This window comes from Henckelia pumila, chromosome 4 (genome assembly GCF_033568475.1).
Source record: "Henckelia pumila isolate YLH828 chromosome 4, ASM3356847v2, whole genome shotgun sequence".
In the NCBI taxonomy this organism is placed as follows: domain Eukaryota; kingdom Viridiplantae; phylum Streptophyta; class Magnoliopsida; order Lamiales; family Gesneriaceae; genus Henckelia; species Henckelia pumila.
Genome location: NC_133123.1, coordinates 81485660 through 81512654, shown reverse-complemented (window position 1 = coordinate 81512654; position 26995 = coordinate 81485660). Strand labels below are relative to the sequence as shown.

Sequence of the window (26995 nt, the reverse complement as noted above, 5' to 3'; positions counted from 1 at the left end):
CAAAACAATGCTGAATAAAAGGACTAAGCTAGATGAAAGCCTAATCTATAATCTCTCCAACGCCCATGGCTTCATTTTCCGCAGGAACAATTTCGGGGTTCTCTTCTGCCACCATGTCTACTTGTTGTAGATGATTTATATGCTCGAGCAGGGCTGCGTTAAATTCATCACGAGCTTGCACAGATTTTTGCAATACTTGCACTTGGTGTTGGAGTTCTAACGTAGCCATCATTCTTTGGTTGCTTAGGTCTTCGAGTAAAGTGATGGTAGCTAGGGACGACTCCAACTTCTTTTTCGTCTCCTCATGTTCTTTCTCTTCCTTATCAAGATAATATGCGAGTCTTTCGACGTCGGCTTTGAGGTGGTCCCGATGCTCCTCCATCTCACTCTTGTTCGCCTTTAGCTTCTTCATGTCTTCCATCATCTCCTCCTTCTCGTATTGCTCCATATATAGTGAAGTCCTCAATGACTCGATAACTTGCTCCTTGCTTCGAACAACGTTTTTGCGAGCCGTGACTTTGGTGCGAGCCATCTTCCTAGAATAAAGAGGGATAGGTTCAAGTTAGAATTCAAATTGATGAAATTTCAGGCAGAATTTATATAGAACAAGATTTTCGGGCAATATTTCCAAAAATGGAAAATTTTGAGATTTCTTTATGGCCAGAAACTAAAAGTCGTGGGTGTCATGGGACAATTCGCGAAATTGGATTTTGAATTTTCTAGGTGAAGTTATAAGCGTCCGAAAACTTTCCTAAAACGGCAAAATCGCAATTTTGGAGGCTTGAACGATTGAATTCGGGCTAAAAGCGTCATTAGTCATACAAAGTATGAGTTTAACTCAGAAGATCGTTTCGGGTCAGGATACGTAGGGATTTGGTCAAAATTTGACAACGTCAAATTTTTCGGTACGGAATCCCATCCGGATTTATGAACCTGGCGGCTCTGATACCACTAAATGTCACGCCCCGAGACCGAGACGTGTCACCGGCGTTGTTTCAAATTCACACAAATTATAAAACAACAAGCCTCGTAGTACAGTATATGCAAACCAGTCTTTTCTCATAAATAAAATTCAAAACATTGTCTTTACAACTCGATAAATCCAAAATAACAAAACATATTTGGAAGCGTCTAAAAACTTAATAATAAAACATTAATGTAAAAAAAATCCCAAAACAAACATAACGAAATTTAGTCTTAATAATATTCTGTCACCATCCCCAAAACATATCTTGTTCACGTTCCTCTAAGTCATCATCTTCATGATCTGGAAAGGAAAAGTAAGGGGTGAGTGTTTTGGGAAACACTCAGCAAGTGGGGGCCGATCGATCATTCCAAAATACATATATATATATTTATATCAAAAACTCATTAATTAACTTAAATCATAACATTTTATATCATGTCTCAACATAGCATAACATAAACAATATCATAACATATATGACATGACATAACGTAATTTTTGACAAAACACTGAAATTCCTCTCATTAATCGTGGCTAACTGATCAGTCCCATATATGTAATCCCTCTAAGGGGTGAGGTCATAGAACGGTTATTATACCCACCGCATCATAACATGGTTCGGAAATTCCCTTTCCACTTCTAATTCGATTCATAACAGTGTCAAAACATATTTTCAGCAAAACATCATCATGAACAATATTAAATAACAAAATTCCAACAATTAATATGAGCGATCGAATTTTGTAAAACATACATATAATTTTAAAACATAAGCCCACTTACAGAATATATTCGCTTGAGAATTAAATACTTGATTAAGCAAATCTTCGACCGAAACTTCAGAGAGCAATTCCCGAAAATTCAGAATTGAATTCTAGCAATTCCTATTGGTTGGTTTTTCCCAAATTGGCAGAATGATTGGACTTTAATCCTTAGACCCTGCACGTGCTCTATTCCAAATCACCAACCAATTCTTCCAAATTTGAAATCCACGTGAATATGAGCTAAAGGACAAATCCCCTTTGTGTTTTAGTTGGAAAATAAAAATAAAAGGGAATAAAGTTTGACAGAACTTTGGCTCAAAGAAGCAGCCTCTCCTACGTGAATAAGCCAAAAGAAAAATAGCAGATTTATGAATGTGAAATTTGTGAAGGTTTGGGTCTGTATTTATAGGCACTCAAAAGAGTTGATGATAGACTAGGATAGTGGCATTCAAAGTTTGAATAAAACTCTATCTCTCAAGATTTAACTCTATCAAAATCTTGATCACTTATCTCAATAATATTTTATCAAGATACCCAAAATTATAATCTATCTCCAACAATATCTAATACTAATTATCACAATTAAATTAATAAACAAAATAATAATAAATTAAAAATCTTAACCTGGAAAAAAAAAATACGGTCTTCACACTGCGGACATTTGAGATGAAAGAAGTCAAAATATCAATTGCAAATAAAATAGAAAAGTCAATTTACACAGAAAGGAACAATCGGATTTTGGATGGACAAGATCCATCACCTAAAATTGATATCGAAAACATTCATAAATATAGACACTTATATCAGATTTTTCTTCAGGGAAATCTACAAATGGGATCGGATATATTTTTTCCTTCTCCCATGGTGTATTGGCTGCTGTAAATGCATAACTCTTCCGCATTTCAAAACAATAAACTCAATCATTTTTAGTTTAAATAATCGCATATATCCCCGTACCAATTTGTTCAACCAATTTGAGTTTAATACAAAACCATTTTAAATATGCTTATTTGATTGCTCCTTGAAATTCTAAATTCCAAAACAGAGAGACATCACTAATGAACATATGATTAAGTTTCACTACATTTATCCATGCGGTCAACTTCATTTTATACCATTTAAACTGCTGCTAAAAGCTTATTTACTAGTTTCCATCAATGGTCTAGTGATTAATTAGATACGAGTCATGGGAATGCTGTACGGAAAAATCTCAAGTTATAATTTTGTTTTTCGATTGATGATATAATAGTTTAACATGATGTTTCAATGTCTTCTTAGTCGATAGAATCATGGTCATTAATAATATTTAAAGGAGCTTGACTAATTATACCTCTCTTTGAAGCTATTAACACAACAAGACTCAAATTTATCATCGATTTGAAACATTAATTCAAAATTTTAGCTAAACTTGTGAGATAAATTAAACGAAGAAACATATATAAAGGCCAGAGATGACTCACCCACCCTGTCCAAATTAATTAATATCATTTCATCCACCCACTGTTATTTATTGATCCTCAAAAAACATAAAGTGCTAACCGACCTGAACTTCTAAAAGAAACATTAAATCTATTAAAATCATCACATGTCAAATTGGAAAATTGAACAAGAATTACGAATAGACATGAAGAACACAAAATAGTTTATATCAGGCAGAAATCATTGAATGATTTCAGCCATGGTTAAACAGAGTAGATCTACAAGTGAACTTTCATCCAATTACATGTGATGAAATCATATGACATATTTAAAAAAAACACACAAAAAACACAATTAAAATCAAACTACAAACTTCAACAGAAGCATAGCGATGAATCTTGCATTTTTTCAAATCATAACGAAAATTTTTTATATTTTCATTCGATCACACATAACTTCTTAATAACCTGCATATATCTAATCACTCAACTATCACTAGGATGAAAAATAGGCGCTAAATTAAAGATAGCTTAAATCAAATTATACGTATTTTCAAATCACACCCAAAAATAAAAAAAGGCATACTTTAAAACTGCATGGAGCTGAATCGAATGCTACGAGCTTAAACCATTGGATAAAGTATGAAATTCAACAACATAACCGATCAACCACTTATATATAGAATATTCAGGGGAAAAAACTCAAATTTAGATCTTAAAACCATATATGCAAATACTTATGAAACTAAAAAAGTAGATCTACTAAGAATATAAGTCCAACTAAGTTTTAGGGGGAAAAAAACAAAAACAAACCAAGAAAATTACATCACAAGCTTGAAACATCGATTAACACTTTTAAATTACCATATGTTGAATCCGATATTTTGGTGATAACAAACAACAACTCATTGTATAGGAATGTGCTGCCAACCATTGTATTTCAGGAATCTACTACAACTTCTACCGGAAGCTTGTCAACCGCCTTTGCTCTCGACCGGCTGAAGTCACAAGCCTATCGACTGGCTATCAAAACCAGCAGAGGATAAATCTATCTACCGGAAGCTTGTCAACCGCCTTTATCTCTCGACCGGTTGAAGTCACAAGCTTATCGACTGGTTATTCAAACCAGCAGAGGACAAATATCTCTACCGGTAGAATGCCAACTGCCTATCTAGATATCTCGAGACAAGTACCTGTGACAAGATGTTCTTTGCAGGATCTTTTATTAAAAGCAGAACCGGCGTTTCAGAAGATTTGTTGACTCCTGCAAATCAAGACAACAGGTTGTACCAAAATGGCAAAAACACAGAATGACTGCAGATAAAGCATTCGACCGTTTATTCCAGTTTTGGACCTTGGAAGTTGTCTGCAGTGTACGATCCTCATGCAGAATCATCAATGCATTTATGAGCATTAAATGTGCATTCAATGCAGCATCAGAACGTTCAAAATAAAGACGTTGATGATTGACCTATATAAAGGGAAGATTGCTCAAAAAGAAAAGAGATACAACGTGAACAACAACAAGTGATACGAGACAACGAAGAGAGACAAGCAACTCAGAAAAATTTCAATCACTTGACTAATATCAGAAGTCCTCATCTGATATACCTGAGCACACTTACAAGATCATTCATCTGCTGCTCAAATAAACCCTCGCCTACAGTTCACATATCTGATCGTCAAGGATCATCCTAGGGTTTTCAAGCCTCTCGACCGCTCTGCAGTCTGAGAAGCTCAACTCAACTATACTCAGTGTTGAAGAGACTTGAAGCTGCTCTGAAAGCTTCCACCAGTCTGATAAGAACTGAGAATCTTATCTGTGTAAATCTAGGAGTTTCGGATTAGGCATTGGATAAGTCCTAAGTCTGAAGTGGGTGTATTACAAGACGTTGTAATAACCAAAGTCTTCTAGTGAATTCCTTCCTAAGTGGAAGAAGGGGAGACGTAGAAGGATTAAGCCTTCGAACTTCCATAAAATCGTGCTTTAGCATTTACTGCCATTTATCTTACATCCTGCTCATACATTGCATTATAAACTTTGCATCACTAAAACCTCTGAACTATTTCCGCACTATTTAAGTTGTTCAAAACGTTTTAGAAGTTGAGAAAATTGATTAAGTGAACTAAACCTCACTTGATCATCTTAAAGAAGAAGAAGAAAAGTTTCAGAGTGTATTCACCCCCCCTCTACCCTCTGAACCGATCCCAACAAGTGGTATCAGAGCGGGTTCCTTTCTCAACTGCTGATCTGAAGTTTTCAAATCATGACTTCTTTCAACAGAATTCCTATGTTCTCTAAAGAAGAGTATGATGATTGGAAAATTCGCATGCAGGCACATCTTGCAGCACAGGATGATGACATGCTATATGTCATAACAGACGGTCCTATCAAAATTATGAAGGTCAACCCAGCTCTAGCCGATGGTGCAGGACAAATGATTGAGAAACCAAGAGCTGAGTGGACCACTGAGGACAAAAAGAAGGCCAATCTTGACAATGTGGCCCGGGACATCCTATACAAAACACTGGACAAGAATATGTTCAGCAAAATCAAGTCATGTTCCACAGCAAAGGAGATTTGGGAGAAGTGTAAGAGTGGGTGCCCAGTGAGCCAACTGTGTGGCTATGGGCTTTGTTGACTCTTTGTATAAACAATCTTTTGTTTAATATTATTTACACTTTTATGGCAATGACTTTATATTACTTCATATTGTTATATTGTGATATACTATTGTTGTTTTGATAAAGACCTTGAATATACTATAGTGTATGTAAGATGTGGTAGAACATGGAGATGTCTATCATGAAATACATCTTATAGTCACTGTATATTCTAAAACCGTTCCTAGTCGATTGAGCCGTCCGATAATAAGGATAAGGATCGCTCGAGTTTGAGACTAGCATTTGCGATGCGGAGTACCACGTTTCATTGGTAGGGAACATGGAGATGTTCGAAGCATGCAAATGGATATTCATAGGATGAATAGTCGAACTACCCTATCCGGACTTTCCAAGTGGTTATCACTTATCGAGTGGATAAAGTCCGCGGTTTTGGTTGTACACCATTAGTCCTTACGACTTGAAACATCATGGAGACTCTATATGCTAGTACTGTGCTTTGACTCGTTTACCGACTCTGAGGGGGTCATCAGGTGTCGAGATTGGGTACAGTTACGACACATATAGGAGTCAATGCATTGTTGTCAAGGATTCACCACATACTTGCGAGTGTGGATATCCTATGCGATCTGAGGAGATATTAGTGTGACAAATCTCTGGCCAGAGTACTTGATGTGATTTAAGAAATGGTTTCTTAGTAGCACATGCGATGTCACTAATTTGATCTTCAAGATGCATTGCATAGTTATCGAATCTTGAGCGACTCTCGATATACCAATGGTTGTTGATTCGATCGGGATATATGGATGAAGGGACCGTACTGTACGTTAACCAAAATCTACTGGTTCTTGTAGGCACTATCAGTGATACCTAGGGAATCATGGGGCGATGTTGCTAGGCGCTTTACCATGATTCGTTGGGCAAGTCGGAAAGTGTTGTTCCGAGTCACAAGGAGTTGTGAGCCCACGGCTAGCTGTATCCCTGAACCATTGAGGGTCACACAGTGTAATGGAGTTTTAATCCCCGTTGAGATAGTTAAATTTAAAGAGTTAAATTTAATGAACTAAGGAGTTGGACTTCTTAAATAAGAGTAAGGGAGTAGGGCTTCCTAAAATGACATAGGGATGGACATTTTTGGAAACCACTGAATTCGGATTCAGGAAAATTTATTTTGACTTTAAAACGTGCAGAAATGGTTTCTGTGCACATTGGTGAAATCGTTTCATCAATCGGAGTCACGATAAATTTTATATTAATTTCTGAACGAGCGGGCTTTGCTTGTCGGGCCCCAGCTTATGATTAATGGGCCCTAAGGTGTTAGTGGCCTGCATTATAAATAAGTTATTTCAGTACAGAAATTACACACAACAGGTCATAAATTTTGAGAGCAAATTTCGAAAACCCTAGACCCTCTCAAAACCGATCGGCCGTCCCCTCCCTTTGCTCTGCCCGAGAAAATTCCGGTCTGTGATTTTGAATCGCGGTCAGGAATAACGAATCAGATTCGTGTAATCTCTTCGCAGAAAACTTCTGATAGATTTTCTAGTGCAATCTATCAGAGGGATTAAACCTCTGTTCGTGGACCTGATTGAAGGCGTTCATCGGTTCCAGGGAGAGACAACAAGAGCAGAATTGTTCTGTTGGTGTCCATTAATCTCGTTGCGAGATTTGAGGTAAAATTTATTTAATTGTTATTTAAATTTTACACACACGTAATTCAATCGATGAACGGTTGATACCCATACCATGGAAACGTTCCATGAAAAATTTTTAAACTTCCGCTGCACCGGGTATCAATCGTAATTGGTCTGGGAACTCGCCAGTTTTTCCAACAGTGGTATCAGAGCCAGGTTGCTCAGATCAATCGATTGAATAATCAATTGTACAAAATTTTTGAGTCTCGGTTTATGAAACAAAATAAATATTTTTAATAAAAAAAAAATTTTTTTCGGGGCAAAACCCGGGCAGCGATTGGATCGCTGCCCGGTGGGGCAGCAATTGTTGCTGCCCCGGGCGGCGCACGGCGCCGCCCAAAGGGGGCACACAGCGCCGCCCAAGGCGGCGACCGTCGCCGCCCAGGGCGGCGCACGGCGCCGCCCAGGGCAGCGCTGTGCGCTGCCCAGCGCAGCGCTGGGCGCTGCGCAGGGCAGCGCTCGGCGCTGCCCAGAGGCGGAGCTCGGCGCTGCCCAGCGCAGCGCTGGGCGCTGCGCAGGGCGGCGCTCGGCGCCGCCCAGGGCAGCGCACGGCGCCGCCCAGGGGCGGCGCCAGGCGCTGCCCTAAGGGGGCAGCCGGGCTGCCCCCGGCCCGCGCCCCGGGTGCGGGCCAACCCGGGAGTGTCCCGGGTGGCCCGCGGGAAAAATTATATTTTTATTAATTTTAATATTTAAAATTTTATTTTTGGTCCGGTCAAAAATTGTTTTTGATTGGTTCACGAGATTTCGGATCGAATTGTTCGAGTCCGTAAATTTTAAAATTGATTTTGGATAAATTTGAATTTTTGGAAAATTTTAATATTTTATCCGTAAATTGAATTTTGAAATCAATTATTTTGGTACAATTGATGATAAGATATGATCTTATGATATATTAGATAAAATATGATTTTATTTGTAAAATTGGATTTTATAGATAAAATATGATTTTATTTGATATGGAGATAAAATATGATTTTATATGTGAAATGTGATTTTATATATAAAATATGATTTTATCTTGTTTAAATTTGAATTGCCACAGCATGTTATCCAATAAATTAATTTTGAATTAAATGTTATTGGATAAGGATGATCGATTGCCATGACCAATTTTGTAGGTGTATGTTAGGAATTTACATTTTGTCTTTATTGTTGTTGGTTTTATTAATGGGCCTGGTTTATGGCCCGATATGAATGTCATATGTAATAAAAGTGGGCTTGGTTTATAGCCCGTTCCCACCCCCTAAAAATGTATCCCCTACTTGTCATTGTTATTTAATTGTAAATACATTAGATTTAGTGGGAGATCAAGATTTGAAGATGGTGGGCCCAGCAGACAATGAAGACTGAAGAAATGTAAATTGGAAGCATATGTAATAGGATTGCATTTGCATACTGCATATTACCTAGGATTGGACTAAGACCCGTGATTGGCAACCACGGGTCAATTAGAAATGGAATCGATCATCCTATATAATATGTGATATTATGATTGTATGCATGTTTAGACATAAATTGCGTGAATCCGGCAATGCATGCAATAAATTAAATATGATGAGACAAATAATTTTATAAATAAAATCCCTCATTTTAAATATGATTTAAAATTTATATCAAGATAAATAAAGGAAATTTAAATATTGTTTAAATGTTCCTACCTTCCATCAACGGTCAATGTATGTGATGCTACCCGCGGATACGGTCCGGCTCATATTATTGGGGGGGCCCGTCCGTCGGAAAGCTGTACATTGGATCGACAAATGTTGTAAGTTGGGTGGAACTCCCATGGGATCGGCTCATATTATTGGGGGATCCACATGGCGACCGTCCATCACAACTTAATATTGATGGGTCATCTTGACATGTCACTTTAAACGGCGTCATATTATTGGGCCCTTATTGGACATGAGGTAAAAACATGGGGTTGCTTTGGAAGCAATTGGGCTCTACCTTTTGAGAATTATGGTTGGCTGATATTATTCGGGACCATAAGTTTGTCAATTGGACTCCATGTTCTCACTAAGGAAAAAGTTTCCCGTTTTCACTAGAGGGTGGTGAAATCGTTAAAATAGTGGGAGTGAGATTCATAAAATTAAATTCGCCTATTTTATGTCTTAGTAAATTATTTAAACAATCATCGATAATTGTCTGTTTTATCTCAGTAATCCACATGTTTCTGTTCTCCAACAAAACAAACTTATTGACGCAAACAATACAGAATGATTCCATAAGTTAAGATTGTCCTAAGTTCGGAAAAGATTTTCTAAGTGTTAGAAAAGGCTTCTCCGAAAACAGCCCCGGCTGATGTAACTGCCGAAAGGTTGGCCGAACTAGAGAAATGGTTGGACCATGATCTCAAGGCCAAATGTTACATGCAAAATTGGACAAGTCTAAACAAGTTTGCCATCATTGCAAGAAACCCGGTCATTGGAAACGTAACTGCAAGGAATACCTCAAGCAGTTGCGAACTGCAAAGGGTATGTTTTACATTAAAATGTTTTTCTTAATACTACTTCTTGGGTATTGGATACCAGATGTAGATCTCATATTTGCAATGAGTTGCAAATGATGACAAGAAGTAATAGGCTAAGGATGGGTGAGACCCAGTCAAGGCTCGGGAATGGTTCCAGAGATAAATCCAAAGCTATAGGAGACATTTTTGCAGAACGGTTTTAAATTATTGTTGAGAGATGTTTTATTTGTGCCAGATTTAATTAAAAACATTATTTCTATTTCTATGCTTGATAGAGATGGTTATTCTTGTAATTTTGTGAATGGGATTTGCAATATTTACAAGAATGAATGTTTAATTGGAAATGGACAACTTGAAAACGATCTATACAATTTAAAACTAAAAGACGTTCCAGTGAATTGTATTGACAAACCGGCGACAACAAACAAAAGGAAAATCGATAGTCAAAACCCGGCAAACCTTTGGCACGCTAGACTAGGTCATATTTCCTCAAGGAGGATGAACAAGCTAGTGGGAGAGGGCATGTTTGATATGTCTGATATTAACTCTCTACCTACTTGTGAATCCTGCCTAAAAGGAAAAATGACTAAATCTCATTTTAATGGGAAGCCTGAGCGTAGTCAAAATCTGTTGGATTTGATCCATACAGATGTTTGTGGTCCATTTAGAGTAGGGACTCAACATGGCCACACCTACTTCATTACCTTTACTGATGATTATTCAAGGTATGGGTATTTATATTTAATGAAATATAAGTCTGAAGCATTTGAAAAGTTCAAGGAATTCAGGGCTGAAGTAGAAAACAAGCTAGGTAAAAGTATTAAAGCACTTCGATCGGATCGAGGTGGAGAATACTTAAGTACCGAGTTTTTGGACTATCTAAAAGAGAATGGGATTCTCTCTCTCAGTGGACTCCTCCTATGACACCACAGCTTAATGGTGTATCGGAGCGTCGTAATCGAACTTTGTTGGACATGGTTCGATCCATGATGAGCTTCACTGAGCTTCCACCTTCGTTTTGGGGCTATGCGCTTGAAACGGCGGTATTGTTGTTGAACAACGTCCACACTAAAGCAGTGGACAAAACACCATACGAGTTATGGAATGGCAAAGCTCCTAAGTATTCGTACTTGAGGATTTGGGGATGTCCTGCTTACGTGAAGCGGACAGTGGGAGATAAGTTGGATAGTCGATCCAGCTTGTGTTATTTTGTGGGGTATCCGAAGAATTCAATCGGATATTATTTCTATTATCCTGCTGAAACAAAGGTGTTTGTTTCTAGGAATGCCACCTTCTTGGAGAAGGAATTCTTATTGGATAAGAAAGGCGAGATGATGGAACTCGAAGAAGTTCGAGAAGAACCCGAAATACAAAATAACGATCCCACACCTCAGGAACCATTGCTGGACACGCCTGCACCTAGAAGATCCGAGAGGACTTCTAGACCTCCAGTTCGATATGGTCTTCTTCTTGAAGAGGGTCAAGATGAACCCGACATTGGATGTGATCCAAGAAGCTTCAAGGAAGCAATTTCTGATGCGGATTCGAATTTATGGCTTGAAGCTATGCAGTCAGAATTGGATTCGATGCATACTAACCAAGTCTGGACTTTAGTGGATCCTCCCGATGGAATTGTTCCAATAGGGTGTAAATGGATCTACAAAAGAAAGCTTGGGCCTGATGGTAAGGTATTGACCTACAAGGCGCGATTGGTGGCTAAAGGTTATACTCAAAGGCAAGGAGTTGACTATGACGAAACCTTTTCACCAGTTGCAATGTTCAAGTCCATAAGAATCCTTATTGCCATAGCTGCATGGTATGACTATGAGATATGGCAAATGGATGTGAAGACTGCTTTTCTTAATGGAGACATTAAGGAAGAAATCTATATGAAGCAGCCTGAGGGGTTCACATCCATGGGAAGCGAGCATAAGGTATGCAAGCTTCAGAGATCAATTTATGGTCTAAAACAAGCATCAAGAAGTTGGAACCAGAAATTTGATGAAACAATTAAAGACTTTGGTTTCATCAAGAACCCGGAGGAACCTTGCGTGTACAAGAAAGTAGTTAAGGATGCGGTGACATTCTTAGTACTTTATGTTGATGACATCCTACTCATTGGGAATGATGTAGGGATGTTGCAGTCAACAAAGATATGGTTATCAGGTAGATTTTCGATGAAGGATTTGGGTGAGGCATCCTACATTCTTGGGATACAGATCTATAGGGATAGATCTAAGAGAATGATAGGACTCACTCAATCAACCTACATCGATACCATATTGAAACGGTTTTCAATGGATGGGTCCAAGAGAGGACATCTACCCATGTGTCATGGAGTTTCTCTATCCAAGTCTATGTGTCCCAAGACTGATGCAGAGATAGAGAATATGACACATGTACCATATGCGTCAGCTATAGGTAGCATCATGTATGGGATGATATCTACCAGACCGGATGTAGCATTTGCTCTGAGTGTCACGAGCAGATATCAGTCTAATCCTGGTCAGATGCATTGGAAAGCCGTGAAGGACATTCTTAAGTACTTGCGAAGGACTAAGAATATGTTCATGGTTTATGGAGGACGAGAACTCAAACTGGAAGGCTATACCGACTCTAGCTTCCAAAGTGATGTGGATGACTCGAAGTCAACCTCTGGATTTGTGTTCATGCTCAATGGCGGTGCTGTCTCTTGGAAGAGTTCCAAGCAGGACACCACAGCGGATTCCACCACTGAGGCTGAATACATTGCAGCATCAGCTGCTGCTAAAGAGGCCGTTTGGATGAGGAATTTCGTCCAAGAGTTGGGCGTCATTCCTGAATTTGTTGGTCCAGTCCCGGTGTACTGCGACAACACGGGTGCCGTTGCTCAAGCAAAGGAACCAAGGTCTCATCAAAGATCCAAACACGTACTGAGGAAATACCACATAATCCGGGAGATTGTGGAAAGAGGAGACATCAGTGTCGAACGAGTGGCCTCTGCAGACAATATCGCTGATCCACTTACTAAGCCTTTGCCAGGACCATTGTTTGACAAACATCGCGAAGCAATGAGTCTACGTAGTATGACTAGTTGGCTATAGGGCAAGTGGGAGATTGTAAGAGTGGGTGCCCAGTGAGCCAACTGTGTGGCTATGGGCTTTGTTGACTCTTTGTATAAACAATCTTTTGTTTAATATTATTTACACTTTTATGGCAATGACTTTATATTACTTCATATTGTTATATTGTGATATACTATTGTTGTTTTGATAAAGACCTTGAATATACTATAGTGTATGTAAGATGTGGTAGAACATGGAGATGTCTATCATGAAATACATCTTATAGTCACTGTATATTCTAAAACCGTTCCTAGTCGATTGAGCCGTCCGATAATAAGGATAAGGATCGCTCGAGTTTGAGACTAGCATTTGCGATGCGGAGTACCACGTTTCATTGGTAGGGAACATGGAGATGTTCGAAGCATGCAAATGGATATTCATAGGATGAATAGTCGAACTACCCTATCCGGACTTTCCAAGTGGTTATCACTTATCGAGTGGATAAAGTCCGCGGTTTTGGTTGTACACCATTAGTCCTTACGACTTGAAACATCATGGAGACTCTATATGCTAGTACTGTGCTTTGACTCGTTTACCGACTCTGAGGGGGTCATCAGGTGTCGAGATTGGGTACAGTTACGACACATATAGGAGTCAATGCATTGTTGTCAAGGATTCACCACATACTTGCGAGTGTGGATATCCTATGCGATCTGAGGAGATATTAGTGTGACAAATCTCTGGCCAGAGTACTTGATGTGATTTAAGAAATGGTTTCTTAGTAGCACATGCGATGTCACTAATTTGATCTTCAAGATGCATTGCATAGTTATCGAATCTTGAGCGACTCTCGATATACCAATGGTTGTTGATTCGATCGGGATATATGGATGAAGGGACCGTACTGTACGTTAACCAAAATCTACTGGTTCTTGTAGGCACTATCAGTGATACCTAGGGAATCATGGGGCGATGTTGCTAGGCGCTTTACCATGATTCGTTGGGCAAGTCGGAAAGTGTTGTTCCGAGTCACAAGGAGTTGTGAGCCCACGGCTAGCTGTATCCCTGAACCATTGAGGGTCACACAGTGTAATGGAGTTTTAATCCCCGTTGAGATAGTTAAATTTAAAGAGTTAAATTTAATGAACTAAGGAGTTGGACTTCTTAAATAAGAGTAAGGGAGTAGGGCTTCCTAAAATGACATAGGGATGGACATTTTTGGAAACCACTGAATTCGGATTCAGGAAAATTTATTTTGACTTTAAAACGTGCAGAAATGGTTTCTGTGCACATTGGTGAAATCGTTTCATCAATCGGAGTCACGATAAATTTTATATTAATTTCTGAACGAGCGGGCTTTGCTTGTCGGGCCCCAGCTTATGATTAATGGGCCCTAAGGTGTTAGTGGCCTGCATTATAAATAAGTTATTTCAGTACAGAAATTACACACAACAGGTCATAAATTTTGAGAGCAAATTTCGAAAACCCTAGACCCTCTCAAAACCGATCGGCCGTCCCCTCCCTTTGCTCTGCCCGAGAAAATTCCGGTCTGTGATTTTGAATCGCGGTCAGGAATAACGAATCAGATTCGTGTAATCTCTTCGCAGAAAACTTCTGATAGATTTTCTAGTGCAATCTATCAGAGGGATTAAACCTCTGTTCGTGGACCTGATTGAAGGCGTTCATCGGTTCCAGGGAGAGACAACAAGAGCAGAATTGTTCTGTTGGTGTCCATTAATCTCGTTGCGAGATTTGAGGTAAAATTTATTTAATTGTTATTTAAATTTTACACACACGTAATTCAATCGATGAACGGTTGATACCCATACCATGGAAACGTTCCATGAAAAATTTTTAAACTTCCGCTGCACCGGGTATCAATCGTAATTGGTCTGGGAACTCGCCAGTTTTTCCAACAAGAAGCTCACTCAGCTGTGTGAAGGGAATGACCAGACAAAGGAAAACAAGCTCACTCTGGCCATTCAAAAATATGACAACGCCAAAATGAAGCCAGGGGAAACCATGGCTGAATTTGATGAACGGTTCAGTAGTATCATCTGTGATCTTATTGCTTTAGGTAAAACTTATACTAACCGTGAAATTGCTGTGAAGGTTATGAGAGCTCTGCCCAAAGAATGGGAGATCAAGACAGTGGCCATGAGAGAGTCAAAAGACTTGAGCAAGGTTGAACTGCATGATCTCTTTGCAGATCTCAAAGCCTATGAGTTCGAGCTCAACATGAGAACAGAAGATGAACCATCTACTTCTCAACCAACCAAGGCCTTAACCTCAACCGTGATATGTCCACCGGTCGAGGAAGCTCCAAAGAGATCAGCTGAGCAAATCAGCAATGAAGCCATGACACTCTTTGTCAAGAAATTTGGTAAATTTATGCGTAAAAACAATTCTAAATTTAAAAATTATCATAAATCGGACCATACAAACGATGGTCCTACTTGTTTTAACTGTGGAAAGCCAGGCCACTTCATTGCAGACTGCACCAAGCCTAAGAACAATGATCAGAAGCAATTCTCCGAAAGAAGAAGGGGTAAGGAGGATAAAAGGACGTTTAGAAAAAGAAGAGACCAAAGGGTTCTAGTAGCAGACGAAAGCAAAAAAAAGTGGGCTGAGTCTGACTCTGACAACTCCAATACCGGAAGCTCTTCAGATGACAGCGATGATGAAAAAGTGGAATGCCTTATGGCCGACATCGAAGAAGAAGCTGAGGAGGTATTTGACTTTGGCTCACCTGAATTTACTCACAGTGATTTAGTTACTGCTTTACACGAAATGACTAATGAATACAAAGCATTATCCAAGGAGTTCGAGGAAGTAAAGGCAGAAAGAGCTGACCTAAAAGATAAGTCAAGCAAATCAAGCTGCATGCAGCAAAAAGAGCTTGATGGTCTTAAGGTCAAGCTAAGTCTGCTGGCTACTGAGAACGACACCTTGAAAAGAGTATTCCAAGCTACCTTGATTGAGAATAAAAAACTACTTGAAACCATTAAGGCTTGGAATAAATCTTCGGTAACCATTGACAAGATTCAAGAAATCCAAAGACCGGTACATGATAAAACCGGTCTAGGGTTTGGAACAAATGAACAGTCTATGGAATCCTGTATTCAGTCAAGCCTGGACAAAGGCAATCTTAACAAAATAAGATTTGTCAGGTCCAGCACGATATATGAACACGATAAGTGCAGCTTTGACAAAAATCAGAAAGTATCGAACGAACGAAGCTCTAAGCATAGAGGGCTGGGATATGTGGATCCCCAGACCTCTAATCAAAGAGGAACTTGGATCAAACCAAAACCTAATGAAAGAAGAAAGGGAAACCAATCTAATTTCAAAAGGCCATGGAATGAGTCTAACTACTCTAAGAAAAGATGGTCAAAGGAGAAGCCTTACCAGTACTTTAATTGCAGGCCAGTTCAAAAGAGGTACAGGCTAACTGATGAAAATAAAAAAGGCAAGCAGCACACAGCAACCTCACAAGCACACACATTTACTGCCTATCGACCGCACAGATTTCTGGACACACACACGGGCAAACCTGTAAGGGTGTTCCAGGTATGGGTCCCGAAAGGGCTAATCCGACCTGGACCCTACTAGATATGGGTACCAAAAGTTCTTCACTCTTTGCAGGTACTAAAAGTCCAAACGGGCGAGAAAACCACTTCTATCAAGGACACTACCTGGTATTTAGATAGCGGTTGCTCACGACACATGACAGGGAATCCAGAACTTCTAACAGAAGTGGTGTTGTGCAAAGGACCAAAGATCAGCTTTGGAGACAACTCCAAAGGTAAAACCGTGGGTAAGGGTAAGATCATCCATGGTAACATCATTATTAAAGATGTGTTACTTGTTGACAAACTATGCTATAATTTGATAAGTATTAGTCAACTATGTGACAATGATCATTCGGTCGAGTTTCACAAACACACTTGCCTCATAAAAAATGACAAAGGTGAGACTCTTATGACCGGTGTACGAGACCTAAACACCTACAAGGTAAACTGGTCTTGCTCACATATTTCTTCACCTACTTGTCTTACTGCTCATCATGATAAACATTGGTTGTGGCATAAGCGATTAAATCATCTAAATTTTAAGTCCATTTTTAACCTAAGGAAGCATGATTTGGTTTCTGGTCTGCCCGAAGGAGATTTTATAAAAGACAAAGTTTGTCCTGCTTGTCAACTAGGAAAGCAGGTGAGAGCAACTTTTAAAAATAAAGGGTGTATGTCTTCTTCCAAATGTTTAGACTTACTTCACATGGACCTATTTGGTCCTATACCAGTAAGAAGCATAGGGGGAATGAGATATGCTCTTGTTGTTATAGATGACTTTTCTCGATTTACTTGGGTCATCTTTCTCTCTTCAAAAGATCAAACTGCACCTCACCTGATTAAGCTTTTTAAACGCTTGCAAAATGAACAATCTACTGTGATAGATAGAATCAGGAGTGATAGAGGGACTGAATTTTTAAACACCACTCTTATGACTTATCTAGATGATCAGGGAATCAAGCATGAGTTGTCAGCTGCTAGATCCCCACAGCAAAATGGGGTGGCTGAAAGAAGGAACCGTACTTTAAAAGAAGCAGCCAGAACTATGATTGCTGATTCAAATGTTTCTCAAAGACTTTGGGCAGAAGCAGTTAACACAGCTTGCTATACTCAAAACAGATCTATGATTAATAAACGATTTAACAAAACTCCATATGAGATCTGGAATGGCACAAAACCTGATATTTCTTATTTCAAAATTTTTGGGTGCAAATGCTTTATCCACAACAATGGCAAAAACCATTTGACAGCCTTCGATGCCAAAGCAGACGAAGGAACTTTTATTGGTTACTCAGCCGTTAGCAGAGCTTATCGAGTGTTCAATCAAAGATCACTAACGGTCGAGGAAACCATTCATGTTGTTTTTGATGAATCTACTCTATGTACAGAACAAACTCAAGGGAGCATAAATGATCTGAGTCACAGACTGGAAAACACAAATCTACAGGAAGAGAGTGACAGTGATCTATATCCTCCAAAGAAGGATGATCCAGTTCCCTCTACCGGGTGTGATCAAACAAGGCCAGAAGTGGATCCACCGGTTGATAACAATCCTCCAGCCAATGATGATCCAGTAAACGAGGACGTTCATCAACCAATTGATGACAACCCTTTAGGGAATTATTTTAGGTGGAACAAAGATCATCCACCTGGGTTGGTCATAGGTGACCCTTCTGCTCCTCGAAAAACACGTGGTCAAATGATTAATGAATTCTTGCATGTCGCTTTCATATCTCAGGTAGAGCCCAAGAAAATAGATGAAGCTCTATCAGATGCCAGCTGGATTGAAGCTATGCAAGAAGAGTTGAATCAATTCACCCGCAACAATGTTTGGCATCTAGTTCCTCGACCGAAAAATCAAAATGTGATTGGAACTAGATGGGTGTTTCGTAACAAGCTCGATGAACATGGCACTGTTGTGCGTAACAAAGCTCGACTTGTTGCTCAAGGATTCAGACAAGAAGAAGGCATAGACTTTGAGGAATCCTTCGCGCCAGTTGCAAGACTAGAAGCAATCCGCATCTTTCTTGCTTATGCAGCCTTCAAGAATTTTAAAGTTTATCAAATGGATGTGAAGTCTGCATTCCTCAATGGTCTACTTCAAGAAGAGGTGTACGTTGAACAACCACCAGGTTTTGTCAATCCTACTCATCCTCAATATATCTATAAACTTGACAAAGCTCTCTATGGATTAAAACAAGCACCGCGTGCTTGGTATGACACTTTGCTAAAATTTTTACTGGAACATGATTTCCAAATTGGAACGGTCGATAAGACCCTGTTTAAATTTGTAAAAGGTGATCATGTGTTACTAGTACAAATTTATGTTGATGACATTATATTTGGGTCAACTAACCCCAAGTTGTGCTCAAAGTTCTCTAAACTGATGAAGGAGAAGTTTGAAATGAGCATGATGGGCGAGCTAAACTTCTTTCTTGGACTTCAAGTAAAGCAACTTGAAACTGGAATATTCATCAATCAGTCCAAGTATGCCAAGGAATTGGTAAAGAAGTTTGGAATGGAACAATGCTCAACTGTATCTACCCCCATGAGTACATCAATTAAGCTTGATAAAGATGAAGGGGGAATTCCGGTCGAGGTAACCATGTATCGAGGCCTTATTGGTTCACTGCTCTATTTGACTGCCAGTCGACCGGATATCATGTATTCAGTTTGTTTATGTGCTAGATTTCAAGCCTCTACCAGACGCTAAGTTTTCATATTTTCGAAATATTCTTGGCTTAGTAGATTTAAGTTAGTATGCATGTGTTTAGGGGGAATGATTGTCAATATGACATTAATAGATTAGCTGTTACGTTGCCATTAATATTGGCATATCATCCGCCTTTAACTAGTCTCTGACAGGCTTCGTACTAGCAGCTTGGTGCTTTGAACCAAATGACATTAATTGGGCGCCGTGATTATGCTCTTCAAAACTTTTTGAATTTCAAAAATACTTTTCATGACATCACCCTATGGCCCATAGGTTCCTATATATACTTCTTTACACTCGTATATCAATCTTTCACCTTTGCTAAAAACTTTCATATTGTATTAAACGCTCCATCAAATTACTCTCAAGCTTTTGCTTACTCTTTGCTCGAGTTCTTATCTACAGATATCATGTCGATCCAGAAGACTTGCCTCGCCATCAACTTTGATTCCGTTGTTAAGGCAAACAACGCAGGAATAACTGAGGTCTTCACCATGCTTGAAGCCTCTGGACTGAAGAAATTTCTGGAATGCAGCGCCATCTGCGATTTGCCTGTTTTGAAGGAGTTCTTCGCAACCGCTCAAATCGAGCATGGGACTATCAAATGCTTGATCAAGACAGAGGTCTACTCCTTCAATCAGAAGTTCTTCGCCAGCACATTTGATCTGCCCTCCAGGGGTTTGACAAAATGCACGGATCTTCCAGATGGTAACTGCTCTTATTGGTTGAAGGAGTTCTCAACTACTGATGCTCCGATCAAACTGCCGGCCCAGAAGACATCTCTCAAAGCTCCATTCAGGCTACTGACTAATATCGTGGCCAAGAATCTTCTGGCCAAGGCTGGATCTTACGACAAGGTGACGCTGGAGAAATTTCAATACATGGCTTGTATTGCCTCCAAGATCAACATAAACTGGTCAGACATTCTGTTCAATATTCTATGTGAAATGATCAGGGGCAAAGGGCAATCCGAGGGATTTGCTTTGCAAATCTGCCACATCTTGGGCGTCCTTGGAGTGGACTTTTCCAAGACTGAGCCTCTGCATCCCACCAAATGGCTCAACAAGTCTACGATTCTCAAATTCCTGAACAAGAAAGAGACTGCGGTCGACACCTTGCCCTCAACCGCAAAGGTTATTGCTATCCCTCAACCGCTTTCAACGGTTCCGGTCGTGGCCAAACCAGTCCATACCAAAAAGTCTGCCAAGCGTCAACTGATCATCGAATCTGACTCTGAAGATGAATCACGTGAGAATGTTCCACTGATTCAAGCCTTCAGCAAGTCATCCCCTTCGGTCTCCAAAGCAGCTGTGTCATCCACGCCTGCAGGCGAGAAGAAGAGGCAGCACAAGAAGCTAAAGTCTCTTTCTAGACTTGCTCCTACCCTGCCAACGGTCGAGACTACTACCGTTGTTGCTTCTACTGCTCCTCGTCCTACAAAAGGTGTGATAATCCGGGAAGGTGCCTCATCAGCTCCTGAGGTCACTCTAGCTGATCCCAAAGACAAAGGGAAAGGTGTGATGATCTACACACCCAAGGCTCAACCAGCAGCTACGATAGAACTCAATATGATCATCTCTCACGTGCTCCGTACTGTCAAGCGTCATCTACAACGTTTTGACAGATGGCATCACTCCCGCACTCACTTGACACTCGCTCAAATATTTCCTAAATGGAAATCTCTAAACGTCATTGAGCAGAAGATGCTTCTATTTGCTGATACTGAAGACATCGTGGAGGCTCTGGGAAGAAGACATCTCATAGACTTGAAGCTTCGAGGAAGCCTGCTATCACTGCTAATTAATGAGCGTGTCAAGAATTTCAAATCCAAGAGTCCTACCGCTGCCGATGACTTTGTGATTTTGACTGGACTACAGGATAGTCTACGTCAAATCACTCAACTACTTCAGCACTTCCAAGCTCTCAACAATGTCAAAACACCAGCTTCAGCAGCCTGTTTACAAGCTTATGTGCTGGAAGCACAAGTGATGATGAAAACCTTTCTCACTCAAGATCAGGGTGAAGAAGACGTCTATGCTCTCCCTTCTTCAGATGGGATTCTGACCGATCTCATCACTGCTGACCTCTTTCAATCATATGCTCTAAGATCGAGTGTAGCAGCATCTTCATCGGTCGACCCCTCCTCAACCGCAGTCCAAGCAGTTACTCAACCGGAAGCAGTTGTGATTGCTCACTCCTCTCCCGTGACGACCGCTCACACTTCTCCCGGTCATTCACAAGATGTTTTAGAAGTGGTTGCACAAGAGATACCTGTCACCTCTGTGACAGAGGCTCCTTGCAGTAGTGAAGCAACAGTGCCCCCAACGGAGATATCAAGCACTATTGTATCACCTGCATCTCCAGAACAGCAAGTGACTGATGCTGATCCAGCACTTCAACCGTCTCCATCTACTGAAAAGTTTATGGAAGATCTCATTATGGATGAACCAAGTGCTGATCCTGGTACTCCACCAACCATATTGGCTGCAGTCGAAACTATTACATCTCCAACTGTACCATTATTGGAAGGTCCATCGGGTAGCTCTCCAGCAAATTCACCCGCACCACATCATCGTGAGTCTAGCCCGGTTTCACCAAGAAATGACCCAGAAGGGCAAATGCTTCAGACTGATGATTCTTTAATTGAAGCCATGGCCGCAGCTCTAGATCATACCTTGATAAATCGGCTTCATGAGCTCATGCAAACGGTTAGGTCCTTCTCTCAAGACATAACAAACTCATCCTTATCGGTCGATAATTCACGCCAGACGATGATTCGGCATTTCGAGACCGTGTCTCGAGACCTTGCTCGTCTGTCCACAGAGATCACTAATCATCATCGCACTCAAATCAACACGCTCTCTACCGTCTCCGAACAAGTTATCCGATCCGAAAATCGCCTTCATAAGCAGTTGAATGATCGGATGGACACTATGCAAGCCACTCTACTTGCTCAAATCGATGCAAAAATAGACACTATGCAAGCCTGCCTTGGCACTCAACTCACTGAGGTCATCCTTCGGCTCAACCAAGGTGATGCCAAAAAGGGGGAAGAAGAGCAACGTAGAGCAGCAGAGGCAAGAAGACGTGAAGAAGAGTCCAGAAGAAAAGAAGAAGCCGACAGAAGAAGAAGAGAAGGCGATAGGTCAGGAGGAGCCAGTTGGTTCAAAAGATGAACAACTTATCTCTTCTTTACTTATCGCAGCCGCATCTTATTTTTTTTCTGTAGGTGTAATAAAAATGCTTATTGTACTTAATGAAATTCATTCTCTCAATGAAGTTCATTTTAATGCTTTCATATTGTTCTTGGAGCACTTAAGTTTTGTCATCACCAAAAAGGGGGAAATTGTTGAATCCGATATTTTGGTGATAACAAACAACAACTCATTGTATAGGAATGTGCTGCCAACCATTGTATTTCAGGAATCTACTACAACTTCTACCGGAAGCTTGTCAACCGCCTTTGCTCTCGACCGGCTGAAGTCACAAGCCTATCGACTGGCTATCAAAACCAGCAGAGGATAAATCTATCTACCGGAAGCTTGTCAACCGCCTTTATCTCTCGACCGGTTGAAGTCACAAGCTTATCGACTGGTTATTCAAACCAGCAGAGGACAAATATCTCTACCGGTAGAATGCCAACTGCCTATCTAGATATCTCGAGACAAGTACCTGTGACAAGATGTTCTTTGCAGGATCTTTTATTAAAAGCAGAACCGGCGTTTCAGAAGATTTGTTGACTCCTGCAAATCAAGACAACAGGTTGTACCAAAATGGCAAAAACACAGAATGACTGCAGATAAAGCATTCGACCGTTTATTCCAGTTTTGGACCCTGGAAGTTGTCTGCAGTGTACGATCCTCATGCAGAATCATCAATGCATTTATGAGCATTAAATGTGCATTCAATGCAGCATCAGAACGTTCAAAATAAAGACGTTGATGATTGACCTATATAAAGGGAAGATTGCTCAAAAAGAAAAGAGATACAACGTGAACAACAACAAGTGATACGAGACAACGAAGAGAGACAAGCAACTCAGAAAAATTTCAATCACTTGACTAATATCAGAAGTCCTCATCTGATATACCTGAGCACACTTACAAGATCATTCATCTGCTGCTCAAATAAACCCTCGCCTACAGTTCACATATCTGATCGTCAAGGATCATCCTAGGGTTTTCAAGCCTCTCGACCGCTCTGCAGTCTGAGAAGCTCAACTCAACTATACTCAGTGTTGAAGAGACTTGAAGCTGCTCTGAAAGCTTCCACCAGTCTGATAAGAACTGAGAATCTTATCTGTGTAAATCTAGGAGTTTCGGATTAGGCATTGGATAAGTCCTAAGTCTGAAGTGGGTGTATTACAAGACGTTGTAATAACCAAAGTCTTCTAGTGAATTCCTTCCTAAGTGGAAGAAGGGGAGACGTAGAAGGATTAAGCCTTCGAACTTCCATAAAATCGTGCTTTAGCATTTACTGCCATTTATCTTACATCCTGCTCATACATTGCATTATAAACTTTGCATCACTAAAACCTCTGAACTATTTCCGCACTATTTAAGTTGTTCAAAACGTTTTAGAAGTTGAGAAAATTGATTAAGTGAACTAAACCTCACTTGATCATTTTAAAGAAGAAGAAGAAAAGTTTCAGAGTGTATTCACCCCCCTCTACCCTCTGAACCGATCCCAACACCATAAAAAAAGAAATAAACATCACAGAAAAGTCATCTTCAAAATCAACGAAACCATTATATTTTACAACAAAACATTACAGCTCTCGGGCCCTAGCACTGCAATATGTTTATACTTTTGACCCAGCCTGGGAATCCACTGATGACTCTAAGTTTCTAAGTTTGGTAATTAACAGAAGTACTAAAGCACAAACTTAGAAACAAAACATTACACATCAAAAGTCTTGGGAGTTACCTCTCGGGCCTAGCAGAGGCTTCCTCCCTTCTTTTATAGCCTTTCTTATATCTTCTGCTTTACATGCTGCATACTTCTGTTTCAGCTCCTTTTGTAGGACATCCAAAGCTTGCGATCATGCTTATCACGAAAAACAACATATTTATGGTTTAAAGGAGTCTAATGAAATCGATTAAAAAAGACGCGACTCTCTAGCTTACTTGTCTAATGCCTCAAGAAACTTTTGCTTCCGAATTTCAAAGTAAATCTTGATTGAATATCTGTTATCTTCAACTCCAGTGAAGCCTGAAAATACTTATTTGCTTACTCCCAATTCCCATCAAGAATCGTGTCCTCAAAATATTTCATATCAAGGAAACAACTTGTATCATGCTCAAGCCTATTTCGATAACGGATGCAGAGTAATTTAAATGCTACACATTGGAAAATGTTTATATTATTAGTTAGAATAAATAAAGTTGCTTTTAAAAACTCAAATATGACAAATTACATACCTGTGTAGCAAGAACCTGAAGATCAGAGCTCAACACTATGTCAAATATTTTCATTTCACATATTCCAAATAGTTTTCACTCACTTCCCTTGGAAGAAAGAAATCCCAAAAATGAAATCTATTTACCCATTGACAAAAACAATTATATAACCTCATGAATCTTACGCAAATAATAATACACATTAAAACATAACCTGTGTTAAAGATACAATTGCTCCTGACCAAGCAACAGTGGGGAGCCTGGCAAATGCATGGCCTCTCATGTTCATAATCAAACACTCGAGTAGCTACTGAGATTTCTCGTTCAAAAAAGAAAAGAAGGTAGAATTGACTTAGAGGCATATCCCTGAAACCCATGAGAAAAAATCCATGCAATAACATTCAAACAATACAAACAAAATACCAAAATCTGAACTTGGAGGGATATCCCTGAAGCAGAAGACATGTACATTTATGCAGCACTTATATTTTATTATGTTTAAAAAGTCCATTTCTGACTTTAAGACGCACTTGGCTGCATAAAACTATATATATCAAGTTTTAATTGCAGCCATCTAACTTTTTTTTCCCAATTAAAAAAAATATTGGCTAACAAAGCACAAGTCATCTGGTTTTATGCTTCTAATCATTTATTCACATATAAATAAACTTCCCACCAAGCTAGAGTTTGATTAATAGTACTACTGGAATAGGCACTCATAATTCCAGCAAGAAGAACTCAGCCAAACACCAACAATAACAACCACTCCCCTTCAAATCAACGCCCAACACAGAAAGGAGAATACAGGCACACAATCACCAAAAATTCCTAATACCAGAAGAGTTTCAAGCCAAAATACCTCTAAGGAGCAATGGAGGTGTCGAGTACACTATAAGAAGCATAAAACCAAAAACCTTGCGGGCAGCAGTAAACGACCCTTGCAGCAGCAGTGTATGTAGAAATCAACTGCAACCACATGTAAAAAGTACACCACCAAAAGATTGTAAAAACCCACCAAAATCCACGCTCAAGCATAAAAAATCAAAGAAACAAAGCAACAAATCACACCTAGCACACTGCACAGATTTGTGCTGCTGCAAAATGGCGACGCACACCGATTAAGCCAAATGACAGATGGAAAAATGAGTCACAATCAAAATGGAAAAATATGGTTTTCAAAAAAAAATATGTTTTTTTCTTAATTAATGGCGTATATCAAGTTAAAATGTTAATAAGTATCTTTTTTGGATTGCACATGAGTCGATATCTCTTTTTTAAAAAAATAAAAATACAAAGCAACAAAATCCATGCAATATATATTTAGTCCCTCGAAAGTATCAAAGAAAACCAACAAAAAGCTCTACTGACTACATTAAAATCCCTGTAAAACTCCCACACTTCAAATCTATATATAAAGCATTAATCTTATAATTCTGCTTCAAGATAAAGTACAAGGTGAGAGAAAGAGGCTGTATTTTTGGATCCAATTCCATATCTTAATATATATATTGAGCTTGTTGGCAAGAGAATTCATAGGTTTAATTGGGAAAGAAGTGGCTAGCTTGTGCTCAATCCTTCTTCTGCTCATGTTGGAGAACCCTTGTTTTGCACCGAAAGAGTACAGAGACGCATTTTTCGGCGCCGAGAAGAGGAGAGTTCGCACAGGTCCAAATACTCTACACAACAGATAACTAGCTTATAGTGATCAGTTTGTGAGATTAATTAAAAAGCCAAGATTAATCTTGAACCTTAATGGATTTTCTTATTGAAGAACTATTAATTAGTTCTCAATATTATATAATTAATCTCATAGAGTTTTAGCTTAATTTTCAATATGATCCTTCCCTACCAAATGTAATATATTAACGCTGCTGCACTAACTCAAATTCAAGAAACTATCATGCTAATATATATTATTTCACGTTTGCGTAAATGCCAGATTCAATTATAGCAGCACTAACTCAAATTACTCAAAAAATTAAATCCAAAGGCCTTGGTTAGCTAAAAAAATTTCACAATTTAACAAAACAAGTAAATTGAAAACTCACAAATCCACGGTAAAAAAGTTGAGCCGCAACAGTACAACTGGCCATAAAATGCATAGCACATCACTTATCCTCTCACAACCGCATTCCTCCTTGAATCCTCCGAAGTTCATCACTAATTCTCTGACACCGCCACCCATATCTCACTTTAAACGACCTGTTATTGCCTGAAGAGGAGGCAAGGCAACCGTTTTTGCAGAATAAAAGAGCCCAGAAGTACGAAATAAATAAGATATGAGGAATTTAACGCAAAAACTAAAATCGGAAATTCACCAACAGAAATT

At 39.5% G+C, this 26995-nt stretch overlaps 1 protein-coding gene across 11 annotated transcripts; it reads right to left on the bottom strand.

The window, feature by feature from the left end:
- LOC140865470 (uncharacterized) lies at positions 1 to 26392 on the bottom strand. 11 transcript variants are annotated; one of them, XM_073270131.1, is made up of 7 exons: positions 25735 to 26392; positions 25526 to 25632; positions 24688 to 24985; positions 24394 to 24606; positions 24194 to 24313; positions 1751 to 1906; positions 1 to 536 (listed from the first exon to the last, which is right to left on the bottom strand). In XM_073270131.1, the coding sequence occupies exon 7, from the start codon at positions 530 to 532 to the stop codon at positions 41 to 43; it is 492 nt and encodes a 163-aa protein (XP_073126232.1). In that variant the 5' UTR covers positions 533 to 536; positions 1751 to 1906; positions 24194 to 24313; positions 24394 to 24606; positions 24688 to 24985; positions 25526 to 25632; positions 25735 to 26392; the 3' UTR covers positions 1 to 40. The 11 variants fall into 11 exon arrangements, 8 of the variants coding, with proteins under 8 accessions (XP_073126232.1, XP_073126231.1, XP_073126230.1 ...); XM_073270130.1 differs by having other exon boundaries at positions 24394 to 24572; XM_073270129.1 differs by having other exon boundaries at positions 24394 to 24804; positions 24881 to 24985.
- Positions 26393 to 26995: the final 603 nt, after the last annotated feature.